Raw genomic sequence first — 20738 nt, 5'->3', positions numbered from 1 at the left:
TGCGGAGGTGATTTGAGTGATTCGTGGGGATGGAGGAGGGGTCGCGTGCCGTGGACACATCGCTGGGCGCTGGCTGCAGAAACGCACAGCAGGCGAGGAAGAAAGGGACTTTTTTGGAAATTGTCAAGAACTATGACGGTTTAACTCTCAGGACTGCGGGTTGACTAAGAAAAAGATGACAGAATTTTTTGCAAAATGACCATGACGGTTGGAAGAAATGCACGACACTTTAATATTAGGTAGAGATTATTCAGATCAAACCCGATAAGCTTGATTTTGTCCTCTTTTCTCGTCAACTTTCCATCTTGTAGTCTCGTAGATGCTATTAGGAGTGCAACGTAGCCATATCACTAATAGATCGCTACAATGTGGTGTTTTCAATCAGACTAAATGCATTCGCCATCCCGTCTTTAGCAGCCCACCTCACCACCAAGCATTTCAAACACGCTGCTACTTTAATATGGTATTAAGCCACACTTACCATTTTCACGTGTTGATGCGTTCACCTTAGTACAATATGATAGCGCCAGTTGAGTTGCCATTTTTCATCTTACCCATTCCAAGATAGCAGGCACGTGAAGAAGTCACTTTAAATAAATGTTATAGTTTTTTCTTTATTTAGAGGTCGACAATAGAAAAAGATAGTTTAAATGAGATATGCTAGTTTAAGATTATTCGGCGAAATATAATTAAGTAACTACGTAATTACTATGTACCTAGCCTAATTTTCTATTTGGTTCGTTTTCTTAGGCACCACGTTGCAATTATTTTTTTAACAAACGGGTACGAGATTGTGCCTATTTCATTAATAGAGCAGGAGTTTACAGGAGAGAAACAAAGAAAAAATGGGCCAGCCGAGCGACTAGCCGTGCTACTCTCGCGCTCGCTAGGTCTTTTGCCCCTGCCAGTAACCAAGCTGATGCCTCCTCCTTGATTTTCGCTAGCAACGTCGTTGTTGAGCTCTCATGTCAATTGAAGATGAGTTCATTCCGTTCTTTCCAAATCTCCCACATGATGAGTAGAGTCGGGCTTCTCAGAGCCTTACGCGGTAAATCCGGTGCTGTGGTTATATAAGTCCACCATTCCAGTGTGTTGGATGAGGGTTGCCATACGTTTGACCTGAGGTTTGGCTGCTCTATCCATGTTGCCGTTAGATTCCAGATTTTCCTTTGTGTACCTGCACTCGGCCAAGATGTGGTGACTAGTCTCCATTATCCGTCTGCAGAGAGTGCAAGTGGTGTTGTGCGGCCATCCGCGTCTGGCCAACCTGTCTGCGGACCAAACGTGGTCTTGTGTAATTAGCTATGCGAAAAATTTACATTTTGATGGTGCCCACATTTTCCAGATAGATGAGATATTCGGTGTTTCAGTGCATCTCAAGACCTGTACTTTACATGCCGATGCTGTTGTATACACGCCTGATGAATCACGATGCAATTGCGGTTTGGCATTGGGTTTGTCCGCAACGGCGCAGAGGCGCTTTCCGCGCTCAGCAGCAAGCTCTAGTTTTTCTTTTTCCTTTTCTGTTCTCCTCTACATCCCGACGCCGCCGACCGTCGCCGTCGCTGGAGTCAACGCCTCTTCCCGCCGCTCGTGGAGGCACCGCTGCTGCTCCTGATGCGTGCGTGAAGCGGCCGTCCTCTGGTATCCTCATCCCACCGCGCGCCATGGCATCCGTGCGTGCCAGTGCCAAGACGCATGACAGGCGCACACGCGTAGCTCCCCCGCGCCCCAGTGTGTGGCCTCCTATGGTGCTGAGCGCCCCAGAAAGCACCCAGAAACAACGGCCGAGGGTGCCATGGACGACGCCCATCAGCTCCTCGAGGAATTGCTTGCAAGGTCTGTAGTTTCTGCAGAGCTAAATTACTGCTGTAAATGAGCAAATCAGATTGGTGTTGCTTAGCGACCTTCGTGTGCCATCGAAGCTGCTTGTACCTCGAGCTGCACCCGACCTGTGTTGAGCTAGAGTGCGCCCGCTGCAGCTGTGTCAAGCTAGAGGAGGAGCTGCGGCAGCTGACCGCCGAGGTCTAGGCATGGGCGCATGGCTGGGTATCGATAAGAGCCACAAGGCCTTTGTCGTGGGCCTCCACACCATGCTTGACCAGCTCCTGCAGAAGCACGTCGTCACGCCAGCGTTCATGGGTTCGTCGGCGCTGTGCAAGTCTTGGCGGTGGTGGCGAGGCTTGTGTGCACCTCTGTGCCTCTGGCTCGCGTGCAACGCCAGCGCCGAGGTGTGCCGGCCCCGAGCCCTCCGGCGTCCTGAGGCGTGGCCGAGGTCGTGGGGGTAGCCGGGTAGGAAGGCATCGGGGAAGAGGTGCTGCACCTGGGCGGCCACAAGAATTGCGGGTGAGCATTTGATGAACATTTTGACGTTTCCACGCCGATGCCCGGAACATAGTATTTGCAAATCGCACAGTGAGCCGGCATCCTGTCAGGTTTCTCCGGGTTGGAGTCGACGCCAGGTCCCGACATTCCCCGGCTCGAGTTCATGGATAAATGGAATGGTCAGCTGCTGTGCTCAGACGCTCAGTTACCTTGTTCAGTTCATGTAAACACCATGGACTTGTCCTTGCTGCAAAGCTCTCTCGCTGTCCCTCTTGACTGATGGAAAACCCTTTCTTTCTTGCTGTTGCGCTCTCAAGCCGAGAACCAGAAGTACGCCGAGTTCGATAACAGGTTCAAGAACTCCACGCAGGACCTGAACGAGAAGTCCCGGAACACCAAGCACAAGTAAACCCGTTTGCTTCAGGAGCCCATCATGGTACCCTGATTACCATGGCAGGATGTACACCAAGAAAATATTTTTTCAGAGGCCATTAAGCAGCATCAGGAGAATGTACACCACCATCACGCGAGCTCAGAACTTAAGATGTATGCGCTATACGTAAAACGCATCTGTAGCTGTAGCAGCAAGTTGACATTGACACAGCATCGCGACTTCTTGAAATTGCACTGGTCCTTGAAGAACTGGAAGCGCGTTACTGAAGCAATGTTGCAAGGTTTTACTGTTACAGGACTCCATGTCGACTCAAGTTCTCAAGAGTCAAAACGGATCCGCCAACATCTCTGTATACCCGATACAGCACACCATCAGAATGCCCAGGCAGGGAAATATGCGGGAATCCCAATACATTGAACGCACATATGGAACAGAGGACGATAAAGACGATCATTTTTTTTCCGCGTGCGTGAGAGTATCCTGGTGTCCATGTCCCTCCAGTTAGAAACACCACGAGATTTGGTAATCTAAACTTCTAGCACACTTAAGCGAAGAGTTTGCTGTATGTGTTACATGATCTTGATCCTACCTAGAAACGAGAACTCTTTATTAGCTTTCAGTTACACATGGCCATATAATGCCCCGATAATTGTAGTAAAACCCAATGCTTTATCAAGATTGTATTTGATTTTGACGAAGAAATGCTTGTTCCGGTTCCATTCAACCTAATAACATATCCTTGAGAAGGTCAGAACTCAATTCATCCTTGCTCATAATCTTAGTTCAATTCTGATTTCTGCATGAAGATATATATTCTGGATTTCTGGGCTTGACAGTTCCACGATTTGTTCTGAAGATTGTTGCTTCGGTTCCAGGAAAGTTCATAAGCGACCGGTAAAATAATCTGCCGATGATGATGTCTCTTTTGATGCTATCCGCTATTCCAATGCTTGTGCGATATCAGAAAGCACCAGACTTTTGATGGTATTCACTATTTAGTGCTTGTGAAATATCAGACAGCACCATAAAAACCAGCTAGGGAACATGCTTTTGTTGTTGGCTGCTGATAGCCTCAACCGTCTGAACCCATGCAGGACATGGTCACGAGTGTCGGAGCAAAATATTGCATTCTCAGGGCTTCAATGCCAGAACCAAGTGACCATGCCATCATTCAACTACCTTGAAAGTTAACAGAAACATAAATTTCAGCTTGGTGACAACAAATGTTGCTGAATATACTTAGAAGTAAATACATAGATCAATTCATGGAAGCAAATTGAAAAGCTGGTGGCACAATTACCCATTGCAAGCATATCCCCGGTCTCCCGGATGTGGTGCTAGTTTAATGTGGTTATACACTAATTTCTACCTTTGAGACTGGATATCAGGAGCCACTTTACTAATTACTACCAACTGCTATGGGCATCAGTTGAACACACTTGCACTTTGTAAATACTTTGGACTTTCATGAAGGCCATAGCCCACATGTGACAGAAAATGAGCACACATGCATAATGCATGAAGTTGAGGACTTGAGGTTACTGGTCATTATCACCATCACAATAATGTGACGAAGTACCCATGCCAGAATGATCTACTGTCAATATTTTAACTCCGGAAGGTCCACTGAGGAATGAAAATTAAATTAAATAATTTAGAACATTATTTCTGTGGCTTGCATCTTTTCTGTCAACAACATGAAATACGAAGCAGACTATCTCTTCAATTCCTGCTTACCCTATCAAATCTGCATATGGCAGCACTTTCATTTCATGTGCCGGATTTCTCAACTCATGAGAACATAACGAATTTGACCTTTCAGCGGTCCCTCATTGTCTGTCAATTACTTAATTTTAGTTATAGGTAAGTAACTTAAGTGGCAACTGCTTACCGTGCATTTACTCTGCTTATATATCGAAATCACAAGTTTCTTCACAGATAAAATAAAGTTCCTTATACAGTTATGATTTGGATTTTTCAGACTGCTCATACTTAAACATTAAAAATAGAAACTGTGATCAACAAAGATTATAGTATTACCTGCGAGGCTGAGGTGAAGACGGTTGATCAGGAGAGGAATGAGAGGAACCACCCCTATATGGACCACGCCTTTGCCCATAAAACCCATTAGGCATTACTTGGCGCGTGGACCGTGGTATGTCATCACCATTTTCTGCAGGAAGTGGCCCAAGAGAACCAAATTCAATTGGTTCAGATGTGGATGGACCATGATTTGCGCCAGGTTCATACGAGTACATCATAAAAAATGGTGGTCCTGGAGGGCCAGATAAAGCACCAGCACCATTTGAAGCTGTTGATTGTGGTGTGTAAACCCCATGTGCAACGTTCCCTGGTTTGCGCATAGAGCTTGCGCATCCAAAAGATTGGCCCTGCACAAGATATTGAGAGCTCGCCTCATGCCTGTATGAGTCATTTCTGTAAGTTCGCCGTTGCCTATCAGATTGACTCTCATCATTGGCCTGTCTATCAGACCTCATGCCAGCCCTCTCCGACTGGCTACGTCCATAGCTGCGATTTGGATTTCGTTGTGTTGAGTTTATCCAGCTTCCTTCCTTGTCACTGTAGTCACTCCTGTCACCATTATAACCTCCTCTGTAGTTTCTTGAATTTGAGTGCCGGTCCCTAAATGGAACCTTCTGAACAGAAGCCACAGAATTGACAGCTTAGTATTTCGCAGTCCAGACTATCAATTTCATAAATCATTGCTTAATAAATCTATCTCTTGCGTAACAAAGAAATCACTGTGACCAGAGGAAAAGAAGGTAGAACTACCGTAAGGAAAACCCTACAGCACCCATATTCCGAATGTCTTGATTCATTAGTCATGAAAAGAACTCGTTAGCTTTCTACTTTGTACTCCCTCCATTTTTAAATATATGACATTTAGAACAAGCTAATTAGTTAAAAAATGATTTCTACTTTGTCCTAAATGTCATATGGAGGGAGTAGTAATCATTTGTTTTATGAAGTTGCTACAATGAAGGGGACACATGAGCTTACTATGCTATGATTTCACTCTGATGGTGGGTAACGCATGAGCTTCAAGTTGACTAAATACGGTTACAAATAAAAAAAAAATCCTTCAAAGAAAGAATACTATGTTGGAAAGATTAACATGTTTCTGTTCGATCTCAGAATACTTTCAAGACTATGGTTCCAGTGAATATCTGAGGTGTATCGTTCTTATAGTGCTCAAAAACGCCAAAATTGTTTCTAGCATACAAGCTTCAGGATAATAATACAGCTGGTTCAGACTAAACTGTTTCTAGCATACAAGCTTCAAAGCGATCTACAATGACTTAATAGTTAAGACAAGCTAGCACAGAACTGTTTTCACCAGTAAGCGACTCAAAGCTAGCAACCTGATAGTAAACAGATCAATGCTTGTGTCTATACGATGAAGCACAAGCTCTATGATATTCATGATGACATAAAGAGAATCTTTCCCACAAATCTGACCAGGTAGACTCATAAACCTTATTAGCCAGTTAAAACTTCAAATATTACTGGATTGGCCTAGCAGAATCCAACAGAACTAATGAATAGTTACGACTTACGATCTTCAATTAAGCCTAAATCACCACATGGGCGACGGTGTTGGTATCAGTTAACCATGTATCAAAGTGCAATGCTCAATAAATGATCAACCTTGTTTAGTTTTCATTTTTTTAATATAGTATTACTAACAAGTTGTCTACGCACGAGATAAGAGACTGAAAGATATTTTAGGTTCTTACAGGATTTGGCAAGTACGTTCCTGTGCCTCCACGGTATCTAGGTGCATCTTCTCCATAGTGCTGGAGAACGCCAGTACCTCGTTCCGCAGCAGGTTGCAGAGGCATCACAGGAAATACTCGTTGACCAGGACCCATCATTTGTGTCCAGTTAACATTTGGGGCAGCTGGTCTTCCAGGCCCATCCCATGGAGCATGGCCCTGCAAATACATTGGTGGTACCGGAAAAGGGTATAGAACAGGACCCAGGGGACGAGCATTCTGGCAGAGTCGCCCATACTGTAGATTGTGCCAATGGCCAATCAAATCACTGTTCAAGATGTCAGGCTTGTGTTCCTCGGATGGCTCAGTCATAGTATTGATTGATGCTGTTGAGGTGGCACCACAATCTGGTTGGTGAACATCATTGAGCAAACTGAAATTTTGACCAGCAATATTGGCAGGAAGCTGATCAATTCCTTCGCTTCTCTCAAACTGGGGACCAGAACCATCACTATTCCCTGGAACAAAAGGGAGGACAACAAAAGGAACTGGTGGACCTGTTGGAACAAAAGTCAGTCCAGAGTTATCAACTTGCCTCTGCTGTGGCGAACCAATAAGAAAAGGTGCAAAGACTGGATTAGGCATGCCAATTTGTGATGAATCAAAATCATTTGGTACACTAGTTCTTGATTGCGTTGAAATAGAATCGGACCCTGCTACCCTCTCAGAAGTTTCATTAATGATTGGTACCACTGTCCCATTTCTGGGGCCATCGTCAACTTCAGTTAGGAGATGATCGTTGGCATTTCCCATCTGCCAACCAGTCTTGCTACGTGTGGTTGTGCCTGGTGCCGCAAAGGCAGGTCTTTTTCCCCATTTGTCTCTTGATGATCTTGTTGTATTTACAGTCACTTCATTCCACGAACTAGCATCCAGAGCTTTGCCTCTGGATGAACTGCCTTGTGAAGAAGGAATGTTCACAAAACCACTCCGCTTAGAGTAATCTACATTGCGTTCTCTACTTGTTTGATTTTGGAACATGCTGGTATAGGTTTCATCATCTGCACCATTATTCTCAAGAGTGAATTCCATCTGCCTTCCCAATGGGGCACCGTGTACACCATTAGGCAAAGAAGGGCGTTCCTTCCCATCAATATCATAGATGCGAGGATCTCTCACTTCAGGATCAAACTGTCTAGAATATCCAACACCATACTCATGCCAAGTTTTGCCAGTATCATGGTTTGCATCTGATGCAATAGGCTTCTCACTCTCACTGCCATCTTCAACATTTGGTGAAAAAGTTGGATTGTGTATGTATTGGGTTGTTGGTGCAACTAATCCATGGAGGAACTGCATGTTGGGCAACCATTGTGCCCCAACTAAGTTAGGTGGTGGAACCCCAGCCAAGTGTTTTTGTGAAAAAGCTATTGGAGCCAATAAAGGGGAATGAGCTACAGACAGATGAGAAGGTATTTGCATTGGCAATTCAATCTGTCCATTGAATCCATGCAGCTTCATGGAATCCATTAAGTTAGCCAGAACTTGTTCATCATGGCGCATATCCGATGATTCAGAGACAGAAGGAAGTTCTTCGTTCATCACACAGCCATTATCTTCACGATAGCTGCTCGAAACACTATTTGAGTCCGAAACTGCCTTTGCACTAGGGTGAGATGAACTGTTCAAGGAAGACATTGATTCATCCTGTGAAGACTTAGTGCTGTGGTTGCTAGACACTTCTGGAACCAATATATTTCTTCTGCTGCTGTAATCAACCCTCAAAGATTTTTCCATACCAACCACATTTGTCCGCCTGCCACGAAATCCTTCAACAGAAGAATCTGTCAGTTCAGGGCTAGATCGGGTTCTTGCAAATCTAGACCTGTTTTGTCCATTTCTGTCATTGATAAAGAGACCATTTGGCACTCTCTTATCCCTTTCACCCTGCATCAATCCAGCTAAGTTATTTCTTTCAAGCTGTTCAGAGACCATGGCATTGCCTTGTGCTGCATAAATTTTTTGGTGCTGAGCATGAGGGGCAGAAGGATTAACTGTTCTAGGCAGATTACGACAATGTAGGTCAGTTTTCTGAATTTGCTGAGAAGGATCAGAATAACTGTGACCAACTTCAGTAGAATTATCTTGATTCACACGAAGATTATCCTGATTAGCAAGAAGCTTAGGATTTTCAACTTTTTTCCTGAATGCTGTTACACTTTTGTGACTGTTTGACACTACAGAAGGAACAACTTTCTGAGGCTGCACATCAACAAGACTTGGGGTAGGCACATCAGGACGACTTCCACTCCCATGTCTCATCCATGTATTTGTGAAGAACTGATTCAATTCAGTAATTAAATCTTCTTTTGGACATTCAAGTAACTTTCCAAGCCTTTTCGCTCCATATGCAAAAGCACTGCGTATTCTAAAGAAATTGCCTGCAAAACAAAAAAGGTCAACTCAACAGGTGATGTATTTTTGATGTTCTTGTAGAGATCAAACTTTTCATTGAACATAACAAAAACAGTGGCAGTCATCCAATCAATAAACTCGAACCTTCTTAAGAGATTGAATCTATCATTAGCATCGAACAGCCAAAAAGATAAAATTTCGACGAGGGTACTTTATATAGTATACAGTACAAGGAGGAAGAATTTATTATACCAACCACTTTAATCTTCTTAAGAGACTGAATCTATCATTAGCATCCAATGGCCAATAAGACAATATATTACGTACCAAGGGAATTTTATGATATTTAAGTGCTGGGCAATCAAAGTAAGATCGATTGCTCGTCTTAATTACCACACACTCAACATTGTAAGAATGAATAGAAGTATGGTAGGTACAGCTATCGCGACACTGCTCAAGGAGGTCCTATTACAGGTCGCAAAGAATGAGAGTTTTTATCGTTAGTGGTTTGATTTTTTGGTCACTTTATATGCATATATCAGTAGAATGCTGACATTCCACAAGGAGACAAACTGGCAACCAATTACCAACAGTGAATGAATTACAGATATCATTGAAATCCCATTCAAAAAATCATTAAATCAAACACAGTATACCATCAATTGCACGGAAATAGGTGAAGCCAAAGAACATTTACTCTGTTCAGTTCACCTATAAGATTATCGAGTAGGTCCATAGTTACCTTTGCTGACACTTCTTCCGAGATTATTGTTTGCACGTAAAGGATCAATAACATTGAAGTGTTTGGAAACAAATGGTTGACCCTGATTCTCCTGGGTGCGAGGCACAACTCCGTACGCAGTACTACAGGTATCCAGGAAGGACTTGTCCAGCAACAATTCACCACTGTCCATCCGCGGAGGTTCCGCTGCATGGCATAACATGAATGATCATAGGGACCATTTTTAATCAATCATCGATTTATCAAAATAAAGTGACACATATAGATTACCAGTCATATCTGGAAGTGAACGTATAGGAACTGGGCCCCACAAGCTCAAACAAAATTTCTCCCAATCAAAGTTGCTGAAAAATTCTAAGAAACGGTACAAAACCTGCACATGCACAAATAGAAAATTCAAAAAAAAGAGAGTAAGTCACCTGCACATGCGCAAATAGAAAAATCAAAGATGAGAGAGTAAGTCACCTCAAGAGGTCCAGTAAAAGAATTGTTGAATATATGAAATATGTACAGAACCAGTGTCTCCAATGCGTAAGTAGATATAAGACCATGATGAGCTCCAAGAATACGACTCTCATAGAAACACCATGCCTTTATCAATATGATACTCCGCTTGAATAAATGATTTCGACTGATCAAGTTATCGATCTATTAGAATGCAGAATTATTAGAAGGAGGTACAGGCAGAAAAATCAAGCATATATGAACCAGGTGCTACATGCAATAAGCACAGCTATCAAGTCAATATAAATTCCTTACCATATAAGATATACAACAACAACATAGCCTTTCAGTCCCAAGCAAGTTGGGGTAGGCTAGAGTTGAAACCCAACAAGAGCCACAAATCAAGGATATATAAATTAAGCTGGACTTCGAAAATAAGAACATACCTGTTCAAGAAAACAAAGTGTACATAGTCCACCAACTTGATTAAATGAGATGTCGACAACAATGTTTTCCACAAGACACTTAATAATCTTGACCTGTGCATAATACATTAAACATATGAGGACACATGCGTGAGAAATAAAATAATATAAGTGCCCAATCATTAAAGGTGACACATTCCCCAAAAGAAGATACAAGAGGAGAGCAATAAAATGATACTGGATGCGTATATGTGTAATTAGAAGGATGCTAGAAGTGTCTCCAGATGTGTAATCCTCCTAAATGATACTAATAGATTAGAATAGCTATTTGGCCACACCATATGGTGCGAAGAACTGTGTAAAGGAGCAATGGCCATATTACTAAAATGAAGTTTAACTAAGATTATGTGTTAGTTTCTGTTCTGCCTTAATTCATATAGCACAAAGGACAATGGGCAACTTCTGGTAATAACTTCAACACAATTGTAAAGTCATAAATGCAGGTAGAATGCTAAATGAAACTCTACTAACATGTACATACTCCCCCCATTCCAAATTATAAGTCCTTTTAGCTCTGTCCTAAGTCAAACTTCTCTAGCTTTGACCAAGTTTATAGAAAAATGCACAAATATCTAGAACATCATACTACTTCGATTAGATACACCATGTATAATATGTATCGGTTGTGCGTTTACATTATGTTAGTACATTTTTATAGAAATTTGGTAAAAGTTAGATACGTTTGACTTAGGACAAAGCTAAAACAACTTATAATTTGGAATGGATGGAGTAGTTAGCAATTAGCTGAGGAGTAACTTCATATGGAGGTAATTCTGATGCCTATACAACAGCAAAAGAAAAAAAAACTCTGAAATTATCACACGGAAAATTACCTCTGCCTGAATATACTGGACTTCTTTTACATGAAATTCAGCATTTTCACTCTTCTCTTCACGCTCCAACACATCCCGGACAAGATTTGCCCAAGTTTCATTTAAGTCTTCACTATTACTAAAAGCAGTGACATCAATGTCACCATCAGGTAAGTAAGTCTTGAGAGGTACTGACCCGAAGGTAAAAACCTGTAGACAGAAAGAGATCATTCTCTGTGAAGCACATTAAATCAACTGGATAATTCAATACTGAAGACATTACTAGAACAGAGATCAGCTCTGTGGCTATTGATTTATGAGTTTATGACTATCAAACAGAAATTACTAGAACTCTTCTGGCTAAGACATGCAGTTCTTCATAACGTATTATTGGCATAGGTCAGCTCTGTGATTCCACAAAACTCCAATAACAGGGTACTGGGTGTGTGCAACACCCCGTGTCACAGGTGCAATACAAAGAGGGAAATACAGTTCGATTACGCGCTGTCCAGGATCTCAATTCATACTCTTCCCCCAATGCACAGATTAATTTTTGCCAGTTATCCCAATGTGTGAAAACCTAATGCTTCTAAACAGATCGTCAAATATCAGATCCGGAAGCATGGGTGTTAGGTGATCAGTCCCTCCTGTTCTTCTGCAACCACAAGCCACCATCTCAACTGAGCTCTATCTCCAGAATCAGCTTCGGTTGGTCAGGCAAACATTTGAAAAACAGAAAGTAAAGCATAGGTTGTGGTCTATTGCCCTCTTTGTTAAGCAATCGTTACTCTAGTCAGTTCTTCAGTAGCAGTTTCATCTATCCATCCACACAGCGCAGTCCTCACAGCCATATACAAGAGCGTTCTTCAGACAAAAGCTAATCCCTATTACTACCTGCCGGAGCAATCGGGTCACTTGGTAAGCAGGTATTGTACCTGGCACGAGAGGCAGCTCATGATGAGCCGCTGCACGTAGTGGTACACGGCCAGCCGCCGGCCCTCAGAGTGCGCGTTGGGCTGGATACGGGCGATCAGCTCCGCAGTGCGGCCCTCCGCGACCGCCCAGCGCTCGGGGTCGAGCCGCCGGGTCACCCCGGCGGACGCATTCGGCAGGAGCCCGTTGGGCACCATCCCCATGCGCGCGCCAACCAATGCGCCCTCCGCCTGGCGGAGACAAAACCCTAGACCCCTACACCAGCGGCAGCCAGCCGCAGAGCACCCCGGCAGCAGCGGGCCGGCGACGGGTGGCTCAGAGAACGGAGCAGCCGCCCCCGGCGCGAATCGAGCCCGGCCGGTGGAGCCCTGGGAGGCCGGCGGGCGGATAACCTAGCGCGAGCTATGGATCGATGCGGTCGTGGGGAGAGTGAGCGCTGGCGGCGATGAGGAGGGGAGTGGTCGGCGTGGAGGAGGAGGGGAGGGGAAGGGAGGGTTGAGTTGCGGAGAGGGGAGGAGACGTGCGGTGCGGGTCGGTGTTTGGTTTGGGCCGTGGGAATGTGCCGGGAAGAGGCCGGCCGACCCTGACCTCTAACGCCTCAAACACTTCGACGAGGCGTGCCCGCGTGGGCAGTGCGCTGGGCTCGCGAGCGGGAGCAGCCGCCGTGCTACGCGGTCGGGATTCCGTCGGGACTACTGGATGCGTGTGGAATGGTGGATTTTGGATTGGGACTGTCTATACGGTAGCCGCGTGTAGCACACACCTGGCCACACTCGATTCCTGATCCATCGGATCAAAAAACCAACGTCTGTGATTGACTCCCCCACCTCCTCATCTCTTCACCACACCGTTTACCCTATCCATCCACCATCACTCGGCATCCCCGACGCCCTCGACACGCCACTCGACCTCGCCGTCGCGACCCTGGCACCGTCGGAGCCACCGCCCTAGCGCCCTCCACCTCCTCCCTCCGTTCGCGTGGCTTCTTCCCCGGCATCCTCTTCATCAATTCCGGCCGAGCTCCCCCGCCGCCATCGGCTTCCCGCTCGGCTCCAACGGCGCATCACCGCCTCTGCCGTCACCCACGACCACGGCCGACACTTCCCTGCCGCCGCCACCACCCACCGGGGGTCTCCCACTGCCCCGCTCCGGCAGCGCCCTCGCCGCTCCCCCACCCCACCCCCACCCCCGCCGACTGGCGAGCCACCCCAAATCCCTCTAAGCCCGGAGGTCACAGGTAACTCCCAACCCCCACCCCAAGCCCGAACCCTAACTATAACCCGCTGGAGTCTCACTGGAGCTGAAGATGACGATGTTGTGGCGCTCAATCATTGGCTAGCAAAATTCGAGTGTAGGAGGTAGTAAAAATGCACAAGTATGATATAGCTTTCCCCTTTGGATTTTAGACGAGTTCTGTTGGCGACCATGTTGAATCCAGGTATATAGTCTATGTTTAGATATATAATAAGATCTACTTCCTCCATTCCAAATTATTATTCGTTTTAGCTTTTCTAGATACTTTTTTACCGGTCACAACATTCCATTGTGATTTTTTTCTTATCCATCTTCTTTTTGACTTTATCGTATACTTGTACATATATATTTTTTTTCTCGGGAACATGAAGTTGAAATCGCTAGTAATCGCGGATCAGCATGCCACGTGTTATATTCGGTGAATACAGATACCCGGTGTTCCAGGGAGGGTCATGGACTGGCTGGCACGAAACTTGCATATCCAAACCTATTTTTCTAGGATATTTAAAAGTCGTACCCGACCCGTAGACTTGTGAAAGTAGTAGCAGCAAATAATCAAGAGAAGAATCAAATAAGTGTTGAAAGCTTTAATAGCGGTATCACTACCAAAGACAACAATACCTACATTCTCATTCTCAAGATTCAAGGCTATTCCTTTCACACCGCTGGCAAATTCCACCATTTCACGCACTTTTTGATATGCACCTAGATATATACTTATATCTAGATACATAGCAAAAGTTATGTATTTAGAAAAGTCAAAACGAATAGAAACGTAGAAAATCTAAAACTATCTACAATTTAAAATGGAGGGAGTACTTTTTTTTCGAGGAGATGCATGGTACTTAGATACTCCTATCTTAGAATCGCATATCTATACCTATTATTAAAGTGAGGAACGTTCCTGCCCACTTTTTTTTGTTTGGTCCAACTTCTATCAATGAGAGGTGGCCTGATGTTTAATAATAGGTAAGATTAACGCATTGATAGGTGGGTCCAGCTTTCTTTCCCCGTCTCCTCTTTCACCCGCCCGTGCCTGACATCCGCCTCTTCGCGCCGCCGTCCACCTCTCCCCGCCCGCCACTGCCAGCCGCACCCGTCCCGCCTCCCCGGCCCCGGCCGCATTGACAGGTGGGTCCAGCTTTCTTTCCCCGTCTTCCCTTTCACCCGTTCGTGCCCGCCGTCCGCCTCTCCGCACTGTCGTTGCGCCGTCGTCCGCCTTTCCCTACCCACCACGGCCGGCTGTGCCTGAGCCGCCTCCCCGGCCCCGGCCGCGCGCGAGCCGCTTGGTGTGCGGGCGGTGCGTGCGGCCCACTCGGTGGTGGTAGCGCGCAGCGCGGCGCGGCCCAGCACCTGTGGCCAGGCCGTCGCATCCGCAGCCGAGAGGCTCCTCGCCGCAGCCCCGCGACCCTCGGCCGCCACCGGCACCCCGCGCCCCCAGGCCGGCCGTGCGCCGCCTTCTCTCCAGAGAAAGAGGGAAAAGGAGAGATAGAGAGTTTGAGAAAGAGATGAGACGAAGAGGATAAGGACCGGACGGATGGGAGAGAGATGAGAAAGGATAAGGATAGGGGTGGGTGCGGTGTGGGACCCATGTGAAATTTTCCTATTCCTTAGATTAGTACCACCTCGCCATCCGAAAAAGCGCTGCACCAGCTTAAATGTTCATCCTCGCAAACCATCCTCGCCGAGTTCGGTTGCATGGGCTTGTAACCCAAGTGGGGGCATTAAAGTGGTGTTGATGTTTGGTGCGGACTCTGAGTTTGGGTATGTGGTGTGCCCTTGCTAGCCCTACCCGTTCCAAGTTGGTAGTGGCATGTGCGTCCAAAGCAAAAGCTCGGGCTTCACTGGACCTGAAGCGGCCTGTATGGCGTGAGGTTGGCTTCACAGAGCAGCGATCACTGCCCGCTTCCAACGGTGGAAGGATAACAAGCCGCTACATCACGGGCCCGACCTGGACCCCGAGGAGCCGGCGGCAAGAATCGGAGAGGGAGAGGGTAGGCACAGGACTAACTGGGCGGCGGGAGCGGGGCGAAGCGGGGCCCGCAACAGCGGCGCTCGTGCGAGCGGCGCGGCCATGGGTAGGGGTCGAGGCCTGATCGGATCGGGAGAGAGGGGGAGGTCTCTAGCTGAGTTCAGGTGGTTCTCAAATTGGGCTCTTTGTTTGCTCGGAGGTAAAAAGGCAAAGTTCTTGGTGCTCAGTTTTTTTTTCATGTTGGTTTGTTTTCTCTTAATCCCAAAAGTAAAAATGTTTCCTTCTTTGTGCAGAATTGCTATAGAAGCTTACCAATCTCAAGTTAGAGAAAGAGATAATAAGTTCGATGGCAAGCGGTCTCCTCACGATTGGGATATGGACACGCTCACGTGATCCCTTATGTATGAAAAGTCTAATACTACTAAAATAAAAAAGTTACACAACACGATAAAAAATATGGTGCGCTACACAACATGATAAAAAACGTTGCTTAGCGCCGTAGCAACATATGGGCATCTTGCTAGTCTAAATCCTAATTCCTAATTATTGAGTAGTCCACTTTCGTTTAGAGGTGGACAGTAGGAAATGACAGGGCTAAATGAGTGGATCTTTCCAAGAAGTGGATTAAAATCAAGTTTAATTGAGATATATACTTAGTTTAAGATTACTCGGTAGTACATAATAAAATATAGAAGGTACTATTTAATTACTATGTGCATGTACCTAGCCTAGTTTACTGTTTGGTTCATTTCCTAAGCTTATCATGATGCAGTTACGGTGGCCCCGCATTTTCGGCACACGAAACGTGCATCCAATTTTCGGCAAAAGAAACTTCACTTTTATATTATGGAGATGTCCACACGGCACACTAAACATGGGTTACAAAGCAGACACTAACCTAAATGTGTGCGGCCCGTCAAAATTTTAGTGTGAATGTGTGATGATCATTGAACACGAACCAAACATGTTTATGTACAAAAAATATTGTCTTCAATTAACACATGTTATACGTGGAGAAATTAACATCGGAGCGTGCGTGTACCGTCCAACAAACTACCCAAATTCTCCCATGATGGGTGGTCAGCCGACAGACATAGACCGCGTTCGGAACCGCGGTGTGACGGCGGCCGCAACGGCCCGCAGCCACCGGCGACTTTTTTTGTTTTTTTACTCTTTTTACGAAAGATTCTTACAAATACACCTCTGATGGAACCAATTCCAAAAATGGACCCTTAACTTGGCGCAATCCACGCTGGTGCCAAGCTTACACGTCTCGACGCCAGCCATCCTGACGCTAAGGTCCATGCGCAGCTGCTGACGTGGATGCCGACATGGCGGAGGCTTGGCGCCAAGCTTGGCGCCGTAGATCTTGGCGCCGAGCAATTTACCCGGTGCCTCCTCGCGTTTCGAACTAAACAAGTATAATTATTCCGAGAAGTATGCAACAAACCACACTACGGTTCAACTGGTTAGGATGTGGGTTTCTTATCCCAGAGATCTGAGTTCAAACCCCCATATTGAATCTTTTTTACTAACTAGTTGAACCCTAGTGTGGTATGTTACATACTTCTCGGAATAATTATATTTGTTTAGTTCGAAACGCAAGGAGGCACGGGGTAAATTGCTCGGCGCCAAGATCCATGGCGCCAAGGCTTGGACCTAGCGCCGCATGGACCTTGGCGCCAGGATGGTTGGCGCCGAGACGTGTAAGCTTGACGCCAGCGTGGATGGCGCCAAGGTAAGGGTCCATTTTTGGAATTGGTTCCGTTAGGGGCGTATTTGTGAGAATCTTTCGCAAAAAAGGTTAAAAAATAAAAAAGACGGCAGCCATCGCGCGGTCGCCCGCGGCAAAAATGGGCAGCTTTCACTGCGTGCCGCGACCGCCAAGCGCGGTCACGTATCGTGGCCGCGATTACGCTGCCCATGGTTACAAACACGGCCATAGTTTGCCCAAGGGCGCAAAAGGCACTTTCCGCGCTCATAAGCGAAGAGTCGAAGGTGTTTGATATGAGATACTAAATTTTAGTAGGGTTATATTGAATATTCGGATGCTAATTAGGAGAACTAAACATGAGCTAATTACAAAACTAATTGTACAGATGGAGTCTAATTCGCGAGACGAATCTATTAAGGCTAATTAATCCATCATAAGCAATGGTTACTGTAGCACAACATTGTCAAATCATGGATTAATTAGACTTAATAGATTCGTCTCGCGAATTAGACTCCATCTGTGCAATTAGTTTTATAATTAGATTATATTTAATACTTCTAATTAATATCAAACATCCGATGTGACAGGTGCTAAACTTTAACACGGTGTATCCAAACATTCCCTTACGCACGGCGTTATGCTAACTTGCCGCCAGAGGGGCTATTCATTGGCCAAGGTGGGCCAAGGCCCTCCCTTGGCCTAGGAAAATTTCTGCAGAACCGAGCACAGATTGACATGCCTCAACCAAAATCAAGTCGTCAAGAATGAAACACAGGCATGATCGATGATGAATCTCACGTGATGGTCCACGTATGACCGATCTAGCGACTAAGGTCCGTTTTCTTCCACTGACTTATTTTTAGCACCCGTCACATCGAATGTTTAGATACTAATTAGGAGTATTAAACGTAGACTATTTACAAAACCCATTACATAAGACGAATCTAAACGGCGAGACGAATCTATTAAGCCTAATTAGTCCATGATTTGACAATGTGTTGCTACAGTAAATATTTGCTAATGATGGATTAATTAGGCTTAATAGATTCGTCTCGCCATTTAGATTCGTCTTATGTAATGGGTTTTGTAATAGTCTACGTTTAATACTCCTAATTAGTATCTAAACATTCGATGTGACACGTGCTAAAAATAAGTCAGTGGAAGAAAACACCCCCCTGAGGAAACAACCACAGGTCCACAGCAAACCGCATGCAGTCGCCCAATCGAAATCAACCTCGGCCTCCGCGCTTGCCAATCTACCATGCTCCAATTGCAATTGCAAGCTTGCTTGGGATGTTTCTTTAGCCCGTACTAAAATTTCGTATCACATCAAATATTTAAATACTAATTAGGAGTATTAAACATAGACTAATTACAAAATCAATTACACCGATGAAGGCTAATTTACGAGATGAATCTATTAAGCCTAATTAGTTCGTGATTTGATAATGTGATGCTACAGTAAACATGTGCTAATCATGAATTAATTAGGCTTAATAGATTCATCTCATGAATTAGCCTCTATCCGTGTAATTAGTTTTATAATTAACTCATGTTTAGTCCTTCTAATTAGCCTTTGAAGATTTGGTGTGACATGGACTAGACTTTAGGTCAAGGATCCAAACGCCCTCTTAGTCGGCTACTTGTTGGCAAATGCAGGAAAACTAGTTGTTCATTTGCTTCTATAGTTTTGTTGAAAGTAAAATTTTACGCTTAGATTAGTTTAGACACGTGTAATTTTTTTTGAATATTCCTATAGCTATCTCGATTGCCGTTGGATAATCCTTGCCGATTAGCTTGGCCAAATAGTTAATTTAGTTCATAATGTCACCCAATTATGCTTGCATTAGTAGGACTTGAGCAGGCTTCTACATTGTTGTAAAGTCAAGACTTGGCCAATATGGATCAACTAGTTTTACCCTAATTTCCTAGTTCATACCATTTGCTAACATTTAACAAGCACATGATGGTGCTAGGCACAGTATGGCAGTAGCATCTGGCCGGCTGGCCCCCCCTTGGGTTGGTTTCTAGCTCCGCCACTGCTTGCCGCTAACACGCGTGTGGCCGAGAAAGAAAGATAAAGCCAGCCGTTCACGGCACACCGCGCCGCCGAACGGCATGCTGCGGTGGCACGCCGGCGCCAGCACCGTCGTCGCTCCGGCCCCGGCCCCGCCCTCTCGCGCGCCGCCGCACAAGCTCGCGCCCCGGCCGGCGGCGCGCCGCCGCCTCTGGCCGTGCAGCGCGAAGAAGGCGGCGGACGACGGCGATCGAGCCGGAGGCCGCTCGTTGCTCTCCAAGAGCGTGCTCCTACGGTCCGGCATCGCGCTGTTCGCCCTCGGCTTCGTCGATGCCGGGTGAGCTTGGCGCAAACGCTGCCTGTCAGACTGCTTGTGCGGCCATTGCATTTGCCTGCCCTGGCGTGAACGTGGCTAGTGATGTGTGGTGCTTGCAGGTACAGCGGCGACTGGTCTCGCATCGGCGCCATCTCCAAGGACACCGAGGATTTGCTCAAGAAGGGCGCCTACGTCGTCGTGCCGCTCTCTCTGGCCCTCATATTTTCGTTGCCCGAAGACAGCAACAGCAAACCTTAGGATTCGGGAAGAGTGAATTGCAGCACGAGTATCTTAGTAGTAGTAGCACCAATTGGTCGTTTTTCTTCTTTTGTGCTATCAATCATTGGTCTTTATCGACGAACTGGAGTAGTGGAGTAAAATCACAATGTGCTTCTGCGATTCTCAGTTTGCTGAAGAGAAAACGCGAGCTCAAGTGAATGTATACTGCAATATGTAAAGTTACAGTGGAGGGATCCAGGAGAACGTCAGTTTTCTGAAGATGAAACGTGTTAGATCATCAATCAGTTCTCGGAAGAAATGCTCCCCGGGTCTCGTTGGGCTCAGGCCCAGCAGGTGTGTTCACAGTTCAGGCACGGAGGCCTCTGTGTGCTGCTGACTGTCTGCAACCCTTTTCTTCATTACTAGTCGCGACGTTTCGTGCTCAACAGGAGAAGGGATCAACCATGCGTGCGGCGTGCCCTAAGGTCGCAAGTAACCACTGCTTGATCGCTAGTTTCAGGAGAAGAATCCTCGGAAAGTGGCAGCACCGCTGGAACATTTTTTTCTCTCCAAATCACACTTCAGACACCGACGCATGAGCGCACTCACCACTGTCAGTACGTCCTAATCCCGGTGAGCAGTACAGCTGATGTTTTTCAGAACCTTGGACCGGGAGCAGCTGACCCGATGGAGAGGGATAGAGGGCAAGAGGCTGAGCGTTTGCCGTTGCTCTCGTTTCTGTTTCGTTCAGCTAGAGTGCTAGACAACACCATCTTGCGGTTGAAGGTCGGCTCAGTGCAGAGATCTTGTTTCAGGTCGCTGCCACGCTCTTCACTGCCACCACCTGCCCACTGACTGGATCCTTTGCATGATTCCGATAATGAAATTTTCTAGTAATTGACAATTAGCAAATGACATGATTAAGGTATGATGTGACGTGAGCATGCCACCGGCCAGTT

General features: G+C 45.9%; 2 protein-coding genes and 1 long non-coding RNA gene across 4 annotated transcripts; 2 read left to right on the top strand and 1 right to left on the bottom strand.

Moving 5' to 3' along the window:
- Positions 1–1075: 1075 nt before the first annotated feature.
- On the top strand, positions 1076–3032 carry LOC117839534 (uncharacterized). Its single transcript, XR_004636844.2, has 2 exons — positions 1076–1839; positions 1926–3032. It is a non-coding gene; the product is annotated as an uncharacterized lncRNA (long non-coding RNA).
- Positions 3033–3147: 115 nt separating this feature from the next.
- LOC117839527 (uncharacterized) lies at positions 3148–12847 on the bottom strand. Of its 2 annotated transcripts, none has more exons than XM_034719871.2 (9): positions 12290–12847; positions 11376–11564; positions 10504–10596; positions 10079–10261; positions 9884–9986; positions 9614–9799; positions 6478–8897; positions 4760–5373; positions 3148–3898 (listed from the first exon to the last, which is right to left on the bottom strand). In XM_034719871.2, the coding sequence occupies exons 1-9, from the start codon at positions 12488–12490 to the stop codon at positions 3895–3897; spliced, it is 3993 nt and encodes a 1330-aa protein (XP_034575762.1). In that variant the 5' UTR covers positions 12491–12847; the 3' UTR covers positions 3148–3894. The 2 variants fall into 2 exon arrangements, with proteins under 2 accessions (XP_034575762.1, XP_034575760.1); XM_034719869.2 differs by having other exon boundaries at positions 4760–5376; positions 12290–12846.
- Positions 12848–19272: 6425 nt separating this feature from the next.
- LOC117840281 (uncharacterized) lies at positions 19273–20058 on the top strand. Its single transcript, XM_034720765.2, has 2 exons — positions 19273–19581; positions 19680–20058. The coding sequence occupies exons 1-2, from the start codon at positions 19346–19348 to the stop codon at positions 19816–19818; spliced, it is 375 nt and encodes a 124-aa protein (XP_034576656.1). The 5' UTR covers positions 19273–19345; the 3' UTR covers positions 19819–20058.
- Positions 20059–20738: the final 680 nt, after the last annotated feature.

The sequence above is a fragment of the Setaria viridis genome, chromosome 9, assembly GCF_005286985.2.
Source record: "Setaria viridis chromosome 9, Setaria_viridis_v4.0, whole genome shotgun sequence".
In the NCBI taxonomy this organism is placed as follows: domain Eukaryota; kingdom Viridiplantae; phylum Streptophyta; class Magnoliopsida; order Poales; family Poaceae; genus Setaria; species Setaria viridis.
This window is presented reverse-complemented; position numbering and strand designations above follow the sequence as displayed.

Coding starts and splice junctions, on each gene's coding strand:
- LOC117839527 (XM_034719869.2), bottom strand. CDS start 12,490: ATGGGGATGGTGCCCAACGGGCTCCTGCCGAATGCGTCCGCCGGGGTG. Junction 11,565..12,289: donor TGAGCTGCCTCTCGTGCCAG/GTACAATACCTG, acceptor TTCTGTCTACAG/GTTTTTACCTTCGGGTCAGT. Junction 10,597..11,375: donor TCCAGTATATTCAGGCAGAG/GTAATTTTCCGT, acceptor TATTATGCACAG/GTCAAGATTATTAAGTGTCT.
- LOC117840281 (XM_034720765.2), top strand. CDS start 19,346: ATGCTGCGGTGGCACGCCGGCGCCAGCACCGTCGTCGCTCCGGCCCCG. Junction 19,582..19,679: donor CTCGGCTTCGTCGATGCCGG/GTGAGCTTGGCG, acceptor TGGTGCTTGCAG/GTACAGCGGCGACTGGTCTC.